Below are 12,956 nucleotides of genomic sequence, written 5' to 3'. Positions count from 1 at the left end.
ATACTCGTTATACACACCGCGAGCACCAGCAACAACAACAACCCCAAAAAAACAAGGCAGCTACTGGTGAAACCTTTAGCCTCGCTGCGGTAGCCATACATGGTGGCCTCCGCGGCCAATTGACAGGCAACCGAGAGACCATTGAACCAGCCAATCATCCAGTCACCGAAACCGCCACGGTGCATTCAGTGCCGAAGGTGTCAGCGTTAAAGCTCTTAGCATCAGCTCAAACGATGTTGCGGCGGCATTTCAGGTGGCTGAACAGAGCAGAGCAACTGGCCCGAAAGCTGTGTTGTGCGACGTGTTTGAGCTGCGTTCACGCTCATAAGCTAAGGCAATTCCTGTTCCTCGAGTTCTGACAAAACTTAAACAGTCACATAATTCGGACATTAATTACTTTTTTGTGCATTGCCAAAAAATATTTCGTAAAATAAAACTAACAAAACAGACGCTTGAAAAAGAACGACAGAAAAATGCGTGAAGAATGTGAAGTTTGCCAAAGGTGCAGGCGGGTTGCCGACAAAGACGAGTCCAACGATGATATGACTTTTGTCAGCTTTGTGAAGGTAGCTTAGAGTAGAGTAGATGTTGAGCGAAAAAAATTGAACAAATGACAACAAGTGAAGGCCGGATCATTGTGCAGGAAATATTAAGGGTAAGGTCGGATGTGTAGAGAGTGACGTCAGCTCTTCATTTGGTTATTGAAATTCAAAAATAAAAAGCATAGAAAATTACGTTCAGAATAAGAAATAAAGCCTATAAAGGATATTAAACAAATTATGTACATATTAGGGCGGGTAATTTTTTTTTTACTATTATTTTGAATTTTAAGCAAATTAGCCGAAGCAACCATGGGTAAAAAGTCCATTAAGAGTTTGCTAACTTGCGAAAATTCATTTCGAGGAAAATGTGAAAATGTTCACTGTTGCGCCCTCTGATGGAAGTTTTAAGAAAAAAATAAGTGCAAAACCTAATTTTGCAATTTGTCAAACTCCAAATGGATTTCTGACCCATGGTTTCTTCGGCAAATTTGCTACAGTCGAAAACATCTTCCATACAAATCGAGCCGCCCTAGTGAATATAGTAAGTAAATCAAACTGAAGTGAAGTTGTAAAATTAAAAAAATAAATAAATATAAGTAAATTATGTAACAAGTAAAATAAAATAAGTTACAAGACGATGAAATAAAAAAACAAAATAAAACATGAAAAGCTAAGTAAAATAAAATTAAATGTATGTATATATGTATGCAACCGAAGTAATAATTAACCAGTTAATTGCCCAAAACCTAAATAGTTAAATCAACAAAAAACAGCCACTTGAATAACATCTGCAGCCACAACTCCACTCAGTTCGAATTCGGAAAAGAAATATGTTTTGCCATTTATCGAAAAACAGCCAGTTAATGATGATTTATTGTGATTTCGCTGCTTTAGGTTTTATACATTTTAGATAAATAATTTGTATTTATCATAATTTTTTTCGATGCGAAGTCCAACGACAGCTAAGGCCAAACAAATATAGCGAAAAAAACGAATAGGAGAGAACACAAATTTAAGAAAAACTTAAGCGAATTATTGCTATACGCTACCAGCGCTGAACGCTGAAGTACTTACATACTTACGGAAACGAAATAATATTTTTATTAATTTACGTTATATTGAGTGACAGACGCACACAAACACATAAAAACACAAGCGTTTTGGAGATTTCTTTACACATTACATAATATTTATTTATTTATTCATTCATTTATTTGCTTTCAATCATATATATATGTATATAATATTAAAGTTTAATTGTTAAAGTAATAATTACAAGTTATTTTTTTTTAATTATTTGTACACAGATTAATCAACTTCTTAGGTGTCTAGTTATATATTTAGTTTTGCTTTCAATTGCAATTATTTTTAAATACACGAGTTTGATATTAATTAACTTTACAACTTAACGCAATAATTGCTTTTTTATGTTTGTTTTTTTTTTTACTTGCTTTTTACAAATAAATTTAATTTAGAAGTTTGTCTTTTCTATTTCTTTCAATTAATTTAATAACTTAAATGACTAAATAAAATTAATTATCAACTAACTTTTCAACTTTACGATACAACGGGTGGCTTGTTTTGTGTTGTACAAACATTTTGCACGCGACTGCGGTCGCTGTGAAAACCTGTGTACAACACAAATCGAGCGCCATAAATGCCTTTGCAGCTTTTGCTAGCCTACAGAAATTAGTGCATGTTAGTAGATATATTTTGGTTTTTATTTACAGTTTCTTATAGTGTATATTTTTACACACACTTTTAAAGAAATTGTCTTAATAGTAATATTGATTCGATTGAGTTTTTATTTTTCTATTTGCAATATCTGTTGTGATATTTGTGATATGAAATATTTGTGATATTAGTTGACTTTTTACATTATTCGATTAGTGTTCTATCGTTTCTTAAGTTAACGCTTTACAATAAATGCGGGACGGGCAGGGGAATGGAGTGCAACTTATATATGTAAATGTACATGCTTGTATTTATTGCTTACTAGCTAAATTAGGCTAAATTAAGCTAAATTAAGATTAATGATTTTAAGAAAATAATTTAAAATTAAAATTTTAGAGAGAATTTGGAAGGTTGTTGAGGAAATTGTAAAACTAAATTAAAAAATCGATAAATAGAAGAAAATAGCATTACATATATTTTTAAGGTTTTAATCATGGACAAATTGAGATTATTAAAAATTTTTAACAAACGCAAACTGTAAATAGAATCAATTTTTCCATGTTTCAGTTAAAAATATATGTAACTCTATAGGTTCTTATTTAACTAGGAAACAAATTTCAAGCAAATATTGATTAACTCGAAAAAGGATTTTTAAGGGTAAACGAAAAAGATATCGCGATTTTAAAAATACCTATTGAACAACAAATCTTGTCATTAGTCATTTCATTTTGAATTATGTGCAAAGTTCATAACTAAACCTGAACTTGTTTTTAAGTCCCGTGCTTTCGAAACTCGATAACAAAACTTGGAAGTATTTCAGTACTTTAAATGTTTAGTTGTCATTTATAAACGTACATATGGGTTTTATCATGGGTGATCTCCATAGCTACCACAAATAAAAATATAATTGAAAAAGCACACAAAAAACATCCACTAAACATTTGTGTTTGCAAACAAAAGGAAAGAAAAAATAGAAAGTAATGATCAAATATAAATTATAAATCATTAACGAAAGGTAACGAATTATTAAATTTCAAATCAAATATAGCTAATGTGATAAATAAAAAAAAAATCTATACAAATTTTAAAAAGTATTATAAAGCGCCTTAGTTTGGAAAAAAGGAATTTTACATTTAAGCAAGCATAAGAATCTATTAAATTTTTTCGATTCATAAATAAGCTCATCGAAATAAATAAAAATTATTAAACAAATTACGCATGATTTGCTGAAAAAAAATCATTTGAAAAAATTTTATAAAAGCTCGGAATTAACAAAAATCATAAACGAGAATCCAATGCCAATTAAAAAGCTTTCAAATACATAAATACATTCAGCAAAAAATACATTCGCCTTTGTTTTACTTAGCTCTTTTTTATTATTATGCTAAAACTCTGTACAAACACACATACGTACATACACACATACTTTACCTACAGCTAAATTGATTTTTGACTGTGATTTGAAGATTTGTTTCTAAATTATCACTCATTATTTCGTTGATACTGGCTGCAACTCCCTTTGCCTTTACTGCTATGCTACGATTATTTCTTTTTCCAAAAACAATGATACCGTTTCGTTAAACCCATCTCTGCTTAGAACTTTCTCTTCTTGCGATATGTCTTTTCAATCTCCACTCCTTCCCGGTCACATTGCAGCTCACGCATACTCCTCGGCGGCTCCGAAGTAATGCTGGGGCGGCGGCGGCGGCGCTGGTGGCGGTAAAAGCGTCGTTGGCGCTGCGACTGATGCCGACGGCAAATGCAGCATCGGCTGTAGGCCGGTTGCCAATGCTGTTGTTGTTGGCGGTGGCGTCAAACTGCCAGGCGATAACTTTATAGGCACCTGCTGAAGCTGCTGATACTGCTGGTATTGGTTGTGCGGTGGCTGTTGTTGCTGCTGTTGCGTATTATGATGTTGCAACATATTTCCTCCTCGATGGCTAACGTTGCCGCTATTGCTATTGCCTCCTCCGACATAGTGCGACATCGGTGTGAACTCTTCATTGCCATCGAGAAAACCATAAGTGCCCCTGCCGCCGACGCCAATGTAACTATTGCCACTGCCATAGCTTCTGTTGCCATCGCTGCTGCTAGCACCAGCGCAACTACCGCCATTTGCGCCGCCGCCGCCACCCGCAAGCATGCCTGCGTTGCCGCCCCCACTGCCACTGCCACTTCCACCGCTGGTGTTGCTATTGCTATTGCAATACTGCATCAGCAGATTCTACACCATATTCACGTATTTGTCTTGTGGTGACATGTAGTCCAGGCTGTTTTGCGAGAAGGCCTGCGCGGACACGGAGCCGGTGAAGGAGGGACTAGGCGATAGACCGAAATTCGATGCGCTGTAGCCGGTGTGACCCATGTTGTAGTTGACCTGATTCTGATTGCTGAAATATTCCATTTGCGAGTAATAGCTCGGCGCTTGAGCGTAATTGTTGGGGTACTGTTGGTACTGATTATGCCAGAAATTGTATGAATCATGGTTGGGCATGTACGCTGAATGGGCGGCAGAGTGGTGTGCCGACTGTGCACTTTGTGCGGCGTGCGCTGCTGCGGCGGCCGACTGCGGCGACATGGGCGTAATGGGCGGAGAAGGTGTCGTTATGCTAGAGCTGGAATCCATCGGCGTTATATTGCCGCCGGGTTGGACTAGGCGTGGATTCGTTGCTGCCGCTGTGCCATAGATGCTGTGATGATGCGCAGCACTGCTGCTAATATCGCCGCCGCCCTCTTTCAACGAATCGTAGGCGGAGCGCAAGGAGCCATCATGGGCGACCGGGCCGCTGGGGTAGCCAGCGCTAATGTGCTCCTTCTTGCACACAATGCTAACGGGGCTGACAGAGGTGGCGGGTGTGGGCAGCAGCGGTGAGGAGTTCTGATGTGCGGCAACTGAAGCGTTCAGTGAATTCACTGTTGCTACCGACGGACCGGACGCAAGTGAATTAATGCCGCCGGCAGCGGACATATGATGCGGGTGTGATGAGTGCGAGTGCGACGATACGATCGAGCCGGAGGTGGGCGTTATCGCTGAGCCGGAAGAGGACGCACTCAGGTAGGAACTATGATGGGATTTAATCGACTGTGCGACTGCGGCGGCGGCAGCGGCGGCTGCTGCGGATGAGCCGCCCCCACTATTCGAGTTGTTCACATGGGCGCCAGCGCCCGAGGAGTTACTCGATTTGTTGCCACTGCCACCGCTGCCGGACGTCGAGTGCGATGAGTGGGAACTTGATTTGTTGGCATTGGATGAGCTGGAATTGTTGTTGTTACTATTATTATTCGATGTATTGCGCGATGAAGAGCAGGAGCTAGAGCCGGAGTTGACATTCTTCGAACTATTAAGGCTGTTGGATTGCTGTTGCTGCTGGAGTTGCTGGCGACATTTAGCGCGTCGATTCTTGAACCAAACCTGGAAAGATATGAGCGAGAAGAAAACATATTTATATTAAAAGGTTTCGGGGCAAGGTTTTTCTCTATCTATAGAAAAGTAATACTATAAAAATTGACCGACCGAGAGGTGACGATTGTCAGATATAACGTTTTGATTCACATTTTCGGCTTTCGGAAGAAAACGTACAACCAAGCCTTCTAGGGCTGCATATTTTTCGGAGTTAGCTATTCAAGTGTGGGCGTCGGCGACCCATAAACAGAGGAAATGATAATCCGACACATATTTAATATAAATACTGGCATTTATTTGAATGGAGTTGCCGTTTAATTAAAATACCTTTTGATTTAAATTAAATATGCGCATAAGCTGAGTAAATAAAATAAATATTTACTTACTTATTTACTAAGTCAATGAATACAAAAAATTCTTATAGGCTGAGTAGTTAGACGCATTTAAAAGTAAATTATCATTTAGAAAATAGAATACAAAAATAGTGTAAATGCACTATTTACAAAATATATTCAGCACTGCTTCAAAAATGAAAAATCTATTTCAATAATATTGGAGATTCTATTGAACTCAATTTGGGCTCGGATAATAGGAGCATTTCGAGCATAAAAAGCTTTATGAAGACCAACATAGAAAAACGATTTTTGATACACCAGTTACTAACATTATCTAAATTGATTTCCATCAGTTCAGAATCAATCTTCAATACAGATTATCAGAAGCTTTCGCTGGAATGATCCACATTATGCAGAAATCTTACTGACGAGAAGAAAGAAAAATTTCATTGATAAACAAAACAAAAAATAACTGGCCCAGAATAATTCCTTGCTGAACTCCAAAGCAAGCAGCAAAAAGATCTTTTCGATTTAACATTTTCGACAACAACCATGCAACGACAATGGTGCCGGTAAGATGCGATCCATCTCAAGAAGACTGAGTGGAAACAAATGCAAGCTAATTCTTCAATAAGGATTACGTGGGAAGCCCCATCTAAGGCCAGTATAAACTAGAGGGCTGCATGAATTCATTTAAACTTCTAGCCAAACATAGTACAGTAGATTTGAATATTTTACTTCACATACAAAACACTCAGCGTTTGGAATTTTGTAAGTTATGAATATACATTTTGTTTTATATTTTCTACCTTCAAATGGAAGAATGTGAATGAATGAATTGAAAACATTCAAATCATTTAAACTCATTTCGGTAAAAGTTTTTTTCTACAAACAAGTTTTTTCGTATGTAATAGGAGCGCAGCAATACATACATACATACATTGTAAGTTTGTACATTTGTGCATAGAAAAAATAATTTTTGGATATTCATACAAAAAATTGGCATTTATTTCAATTCAACTTATTTTCACTTTGTTTGAATATTGTGATGTCGACACAAATATCAGAACAGCTATTCACTCAAATTAAAAAAAATTTTAAGCCAAAATCATTCATTCTTTTTGTATATGAATAATTCAAAAGCCGTTTTGAATGCATTCATGCAGCCCTCTAGTATAAACGGTGTCACCCTGATACCCTGATTGAAAGGCTGTGATGTAAACGTTTGAGAAGACAGCTAAATTAGATACTATTGAGTGGCTCGGAAAGAAGCCATGCAGCTCTGGACACACCATATTCTTGACAGCAAAAAGTAATTTATCTCTACAACAGTGGGTATACTAAAGAACACAGTGATATTTGGTCCCCATTTGATGTTCATAAATCCAAAAATAAAGTATCGATTTTAGGGGTTTATTCTCCTGGATTGGCTAAATTGATGTTTCAGCTATGGAAATATGTCCAAGACGGGTCCTGTTTGTATAATCAGTGGGAAAGTGTTAATTGATGCAGCGCTCTAAAAAGCAAAAAGGTAGTGCTAAAGTTTAATAGAACGCCAAAAGCCATAGGGGCTATCGACTTTAATTTTAAAATTTGTTTTTCTTCTACAGATGAGTTCTATATAAGGTATAATTAAACATTTTTTTAAATATGTTCAATGAAATATTCCAGTGATTTTTTTTATAAAAAACAGGTTAAAAGCAGAAGTCATAAGTCATTTTCTCCATCTTTCACCAATAACAAAATTATGTTTTATTTTAAACTATAATAATAAATATTGAATCCGACCGTGTCCGACATTTTGTTTAAGACGCGATTTTGTACCATATAGTATTGAAAGTTTTGCTGAATATGATTTTTTGAAATAAATGCTTTTCAACCAACTTCGTGAAAGATACACGTAAACATGATTATATTATAATTCAATCAGTGGCGGATTTAAATATTTGCCGCCCCTAGGCAATTCATAACTTGCCGCCCTTTTTTCACGAAAAAAAAATATATATATATATCAAAAATGATTGTTATTGTCAGTGCTTTATTACAATATAGTTCGTTAATAATGAAATACATAACGGAATTAACAAATTCGACATCAGCATGGATAAGGTATTCAACAAAAACCCTCTTTCAAACACTTCTTTTTCACAGTTCTTTACGTCTTGATTTTTCAGCTGCGAATTCGCGGATAATATCTTCACAATCGATAGATAGAAACAAATCTGACTCTATAGTCAGCAACGCAAGAGCATTCAGTTTGTTTTCGCTCAATGAAGATCTGAGATAGTTTTTCACGCGAAGCTGACCTTCAGATTATTCACGTTATGATACACTTATGAAAAACTGGTGGGCTTGGAATCAAGAATTTTCTCGAAAATGCACGCTCGTTTTTCGGCAGTGTTGTCAAGTGTGGTAACCTTTTAGATGATTCTCGTTCTCGGGGCAGCGTGTGGGCTGTTTCTTTGCGTCACGCGCAGGCGCGCCGTCAGGTTTCTAAGCCGCGTGAGTGAAAGTTAAATGGAAATTTCAACGACTGCTATACTAAGGAAAAATTCGCAGCGTAATTCTAATTTTGAATTGTATTGAATGAGATGAATCATTAATAATATTTTACAGACACAAACACAATTTCAAGTGCAGCTGAATCCAAATAAATTTTTTTCTTTTAATTTAGCTGTCTTAAATTTTGCCGCCCCTTAATTCTGCCGCCCTAGGCTTCAGCCTATGTTGCTTGTACGATAAATCCGCCACTGAATTCAATAGCATTATTACTTAAAATTTTAAACACAAACTTAAAAAACCTAATATAACTCAATGCTACGTGAATTTTATAAATATTTTTTCAAATTAAGCACATTTCATTTAATTCAAGCGCCATATTGGATTGGCAATTTTGTTTTTTGTTTTTTTGATTTCAAATTCGAATTTGGTGACCCCAAAAACTCTTAAATAAAATAGTAATAAGCCAGTTATTATTTTTAACATAAATTATTTTGTTTAAGATTTTAGGCGCCATATTGGATTGGCCATTTTGTTTTTTGTTATTTTGAATTCAGATTCGAGTTCAGCGACCCCGAAAACCCCTGTAAACCTGATATGTGATGCCATCTCCAAACCCATTCTAACTTTTGCTGCACCCGTCTGATGAAAGAAGGCAGAAGTGAGGTCCACGCAGATCAAGCTACAACGACTGGCCTGCATGGGTATCACTGAGAACAACACCGCGCTCTACTCTTTATAGCTGGGCTCATCTCAGGGGACAAGACTGACCACGGAGGAGTTTGCGGCATACAAACACATCTACATACACTCAGAGAGCAGAGCGGCGTTTCCCGCTCTTAAAGCGCACGAGGTCGCCTCAATACTGGTGTAATCCCTCACCTTCAGCTTTTAATTCTTATCGCTTCTAGGAACCGGGTATACCTCATATGTGCGCCGGGACACAGTGAAGTTATGAGAAATGAAGTGGAAGGTTGTATTTGGATTCATAGGCCCACGATCCATTATGGGTTTGCCATGGAGCTCCGTTAAGCGTTAATTAAACACTTGGCAAACATAGGAGTTGCTAACTCTGATCAGTGTTAGTTGTGCAACGAAGAACAGGAAACAGCAGGCCAGATTATGTGCCACTGTGAAACCCTTACCAGGACCAGACTTTGCTACCTAGGCTTACCGTACATGACCTAAATGGCATTCAGCCAAAGGACCTCGAGACGTTTCTTAGTAATACGTGGTTCGAAGAAGATCTGTGGCCAAATAGAGGCTTGTTGCAAAAGAAGGTTTCGGTCGTGGTAAATAGGTTGGCTAATCACTCCTCTAGATCCAATCTAATAAATCCGCAGTTAAATTTCTTGAACTATTCCAATAATTAACTTCTAATTATGCAATGAAATTTTTTTACAAATGATATTGATTTCTTTTTCGGTTTTTCATTTCAGAAATTTGTGTCCCTTTGTGAGTAAAAAAGTAATTTAATTTTAGTCGCACAGTCTCGTATCGCTCATTCGCTTGATGTTTGATTGCGTAGATAAAACAATTAAAATCCGCAAACTGAGAATTTTGCGATTTCCACATTTACATAAATTTCGCTGACAAAAGCGCAAGCGAAAACATCAAAGTCACAAAATACGAAATTATTGAAAAATTCAATTTCATTGTTCATTAAATGATTTCAAAAGTGACTATTTGAAGACTTAAGCAAGAAAGGGAAGGATCAGAGTAAAAAGTGAAAATTTAACGTTTGAAATATGCTCAGGAGCTACATATCACAGGAGGGTGGTGCCCCATAGCGGCCAAGAAGCACTGCGTTCTTTATAGGAATTGCAAAATCAATGCGTTACACTTGACAATGGAATGCAAACTCAAAGGAAAACGTAATTTAATTCGCATTTTACAGTTTTTTCCTTTATCGGCGCAGTAACTGAGTATCCTTAGAGTAATTCGCCAAGCTTTTTATCAAGGACTGGCTCTGTTTTTTTTTCTAACAAATTTTGTGGTAGCATTGCATGCAAATGTGGGGTGGGATGTTACGAGGGTAATGAAATTTGATACGCCTTGTTTAATGCGTTTCCCCCCGTATGCCGCACGCCACAATGGTAGGAAAGCGGTTGGAGGCGGACAATCAGACAGACACTATGTCAAATAAAACGCCCTCAATCATTTTACCGATTTCAATGAAATGCTCGAGTGCACACGACCGGCTCGCTGGGTGCTGGCTAAAAAGTGGTAAGGAGAGATTTGGAGTGGAGTGTGTGGCGATGGCGAGAAATACGCCTGCGGGCTGCTGCTCTTGCCTGGTATCGTATGGCATGTGACGGCGTTGATGGGCTGGCAGCACAAGTGTTAACTTCACAAGGCCGGGTAATAATGGGTGATTTGCTTTACTGTTCATTGCTTAAGAGCTGGGTAAGTAAGTGGTGAACTCGTTTCCTTTTTTAAACAGTGGAGGAGGGGGAGGGAGGTAATAAATTCGGTTGTTTACCAACGTTAACCATTAACAAGTAGCACCATCAGGCGCATGTAATGTGTGTACGTATGTACATACATACATACATATATAGGGCGATACATAAAATCACTGAAATAATATTGGCAAACCGAATCGCAGTCCACATAACAACCGAAAGCACAGCTGGGCAGACCAAGGAGATTTCACGCGTTCGCTCTGCTTAAGCGTTCATTTACTTAGCATGCATGCATGAGATGCGAGTGGTGGCCAGGAGATGGAGTGGCAATTTGGCAAGAGATATGCGTTTGCCAGCACTTTGCGGATATTTCGTCTTTGCTGTGGCAGCTCCCCTTTAGCATAACAAACAAGGATAAGTGAATGCCGGCTGCTTGCTGACTATTACAGAAGTTAATGGGATGTTGCCAAACGAAGAGCGAAGAGGGTGACTGAGCGAGTGGGTGGGTGGGTGTTTGGCTGTTTGTTTGGTTGGGCGTTCAGTGGGTGCACTCAACAATATAATCGAGTCAATTTTCTTACACACGCGCCCACAAATATGCAGCTCAACGTGCGAGTGTGTGTACGATGTCCTTTGGAAAGCACTGGCGGGCACGTTTTTATCCTTTAGCCGTGAGCTGATTGAATAACTTCATCAGTGAGCTGCGAACAAGTTGCTCTTGTTGGGTTTGTATGTTGGTTTTGTTTATTTGTTTGTGTTGTGGCGTAGCGCGTGACTTTTTGCACTTGCTGCTGCTATTGCTAACGCTGACGGCGCTGCAATGAAAATACTTTTTATAGATATTCCTGGTCCGAAGAGTGCCACTATAATTTATTCATTAATGCCATTTCCGTTGGTGAGTTTGAAAGTTTTTACTTTTGCTGCCTTGCTGTTTGCTGTTAGCTGCTTGACACTTGACGTGGTAGCCACGCTTATTGCTTTTGTTGGAGTTACGTTAACGCCAACAACAATGGCACTCGCACTAAATAAATAAACATACTCAACAATGTGCACACGCAACACATTGACGTTGTGACAGTTAATGTAGTGCAAAAGTGACGATCAACAATGGCGCTGCGTTTCTTATAAATAATTGGTGTGGGAAAAGGCAAAATGATGAATTATTGATGCTGCTTTTCTTTTTATTGTGGCTTTTTATGTAAAGTTCTTTTTTTTAATCACGAACGTGCTATGTTTTTTTATGATAAAATTTTGTACATTCAAACGCAACGCAGAAAACGCAGAAACAAGGACTAAATCGATTTTCACAGCTTAATACATAAATATTAATATTTTGGCGCTTACACTTTTGCTAATTATTTGGCTGAGCTTCTCCTCCAATTTAAGGTTTTTGTCTTGATATTGTTCCACAAACGGCGGGACCAGAGGCGTAACTTTTAGGGCGGCAGAACTGGCAAAATGCCACGGGCCGCCGATCCGAGAGGGGCCCGGCCCAAGAGACCGGCAGCTCAGAAATAACCTTACATTTTTAGCAAAACTAAGTACTTAAATTTATAGTTTTTTCAAGTACTTAGAACACCTTGCGACAGTAAATTTCTGCACACAAAAATTTTTTTTGTTTTGAAGGATTTTAAAATTTGAAAAATAAAATTACTTAAAAAAAATATAAAAATGTCTAGTGCAATGTAAAAAATACAGTATGACTATCATCTAATTATCAGGATTTTTTAAAAAGACTTTGTAGTTTCAAAAATATGATTATGTTTTTCCAAAAATGATTTAAAAAATTCGTTCCAATGTAGCAAAACAGCATGGGCACCAAATGAAAGAGAAAGTTCTGTAGAATTAAAATAAATTAAAATTTTTTGGTTCACAAGGACGAATGAATTTCAAAAAAAATATATGTTAAGGACTAATAGATATGCACTCGGTCACATCCTCGAATTTTGTCCTTTTAACTTCATTCGCTTAAAAAAATAAAACCAATCGAAAGGAGATTTTCAATACCTATTCGTCCTTTAAATTATTTTAATTCTACAGAATGTTCTCTTTCATTTGGTGCCCATACTGTTTTTTGGAATTACGTAATCAAATCTTT

General features: G+C 37.5%; 2 protein-coding genes across 2 annotated transcripts in view; both read right to left on the bottom strand.

Moving 5' to 3' along the window:
* LOC118754260 (POU domain, class 3, transcription factor 2-like) overlaps positions 1-4,431 on the bottom strand; it is a 22,427-nt gene extending 17,996 nt beyond the window's left edge. The window contains exon 1 of the mRNA XM_036489129.1: positions 3,878-4,431. Coding sequence (XP_036345022.1) covers positions 3,878-4,431 — 554 coding nt within the window. The remainder of the gene's footprint in view (positions 1-3,877) is intronic.
* Positions 4,430-12,956, bottom strand: part of LOC118733988 (homeotic protein ocelliless-like) — a 65,816-nt gene continuing 57,289 nt past the window's right edge. Inside the window, exon 4 of the mRNA XM_036463654.1 lies at positions 4,430-5,628. Coding sequence (XP_036319547.1) covers positions 4,441-5,628 — 1,188 coding nt within the window. The 3' untranslated portion in view covers positions 4,430-4,440. The remainder of the gene's footprint in view (positions 5,629-12,956) is intronic.

The sequence above is a fragment of the Rhagoletis pomonella genome, unplaced genomic scaffold (assembly GCF_013731165.1).
Source record: "Rhagoletis pomonella isolate Grant_MI unplaced genomic scaffold, Rhpom_1.0 Rhpom_scaffold_00002, whole genome shotgun sequence".
In the NCBI taxonomy this organism is placed as follows: Eukaryota; Metazoa; Arthropoda; class Insecta; order Diptera; family Tephritidae; genus Rhagoletis; species Rhagoletis pomonella.
Note: the sequence above shows the minus strand (reverse complement) of the source record. Positions and strands in the feature narration are given on the sequence as shown.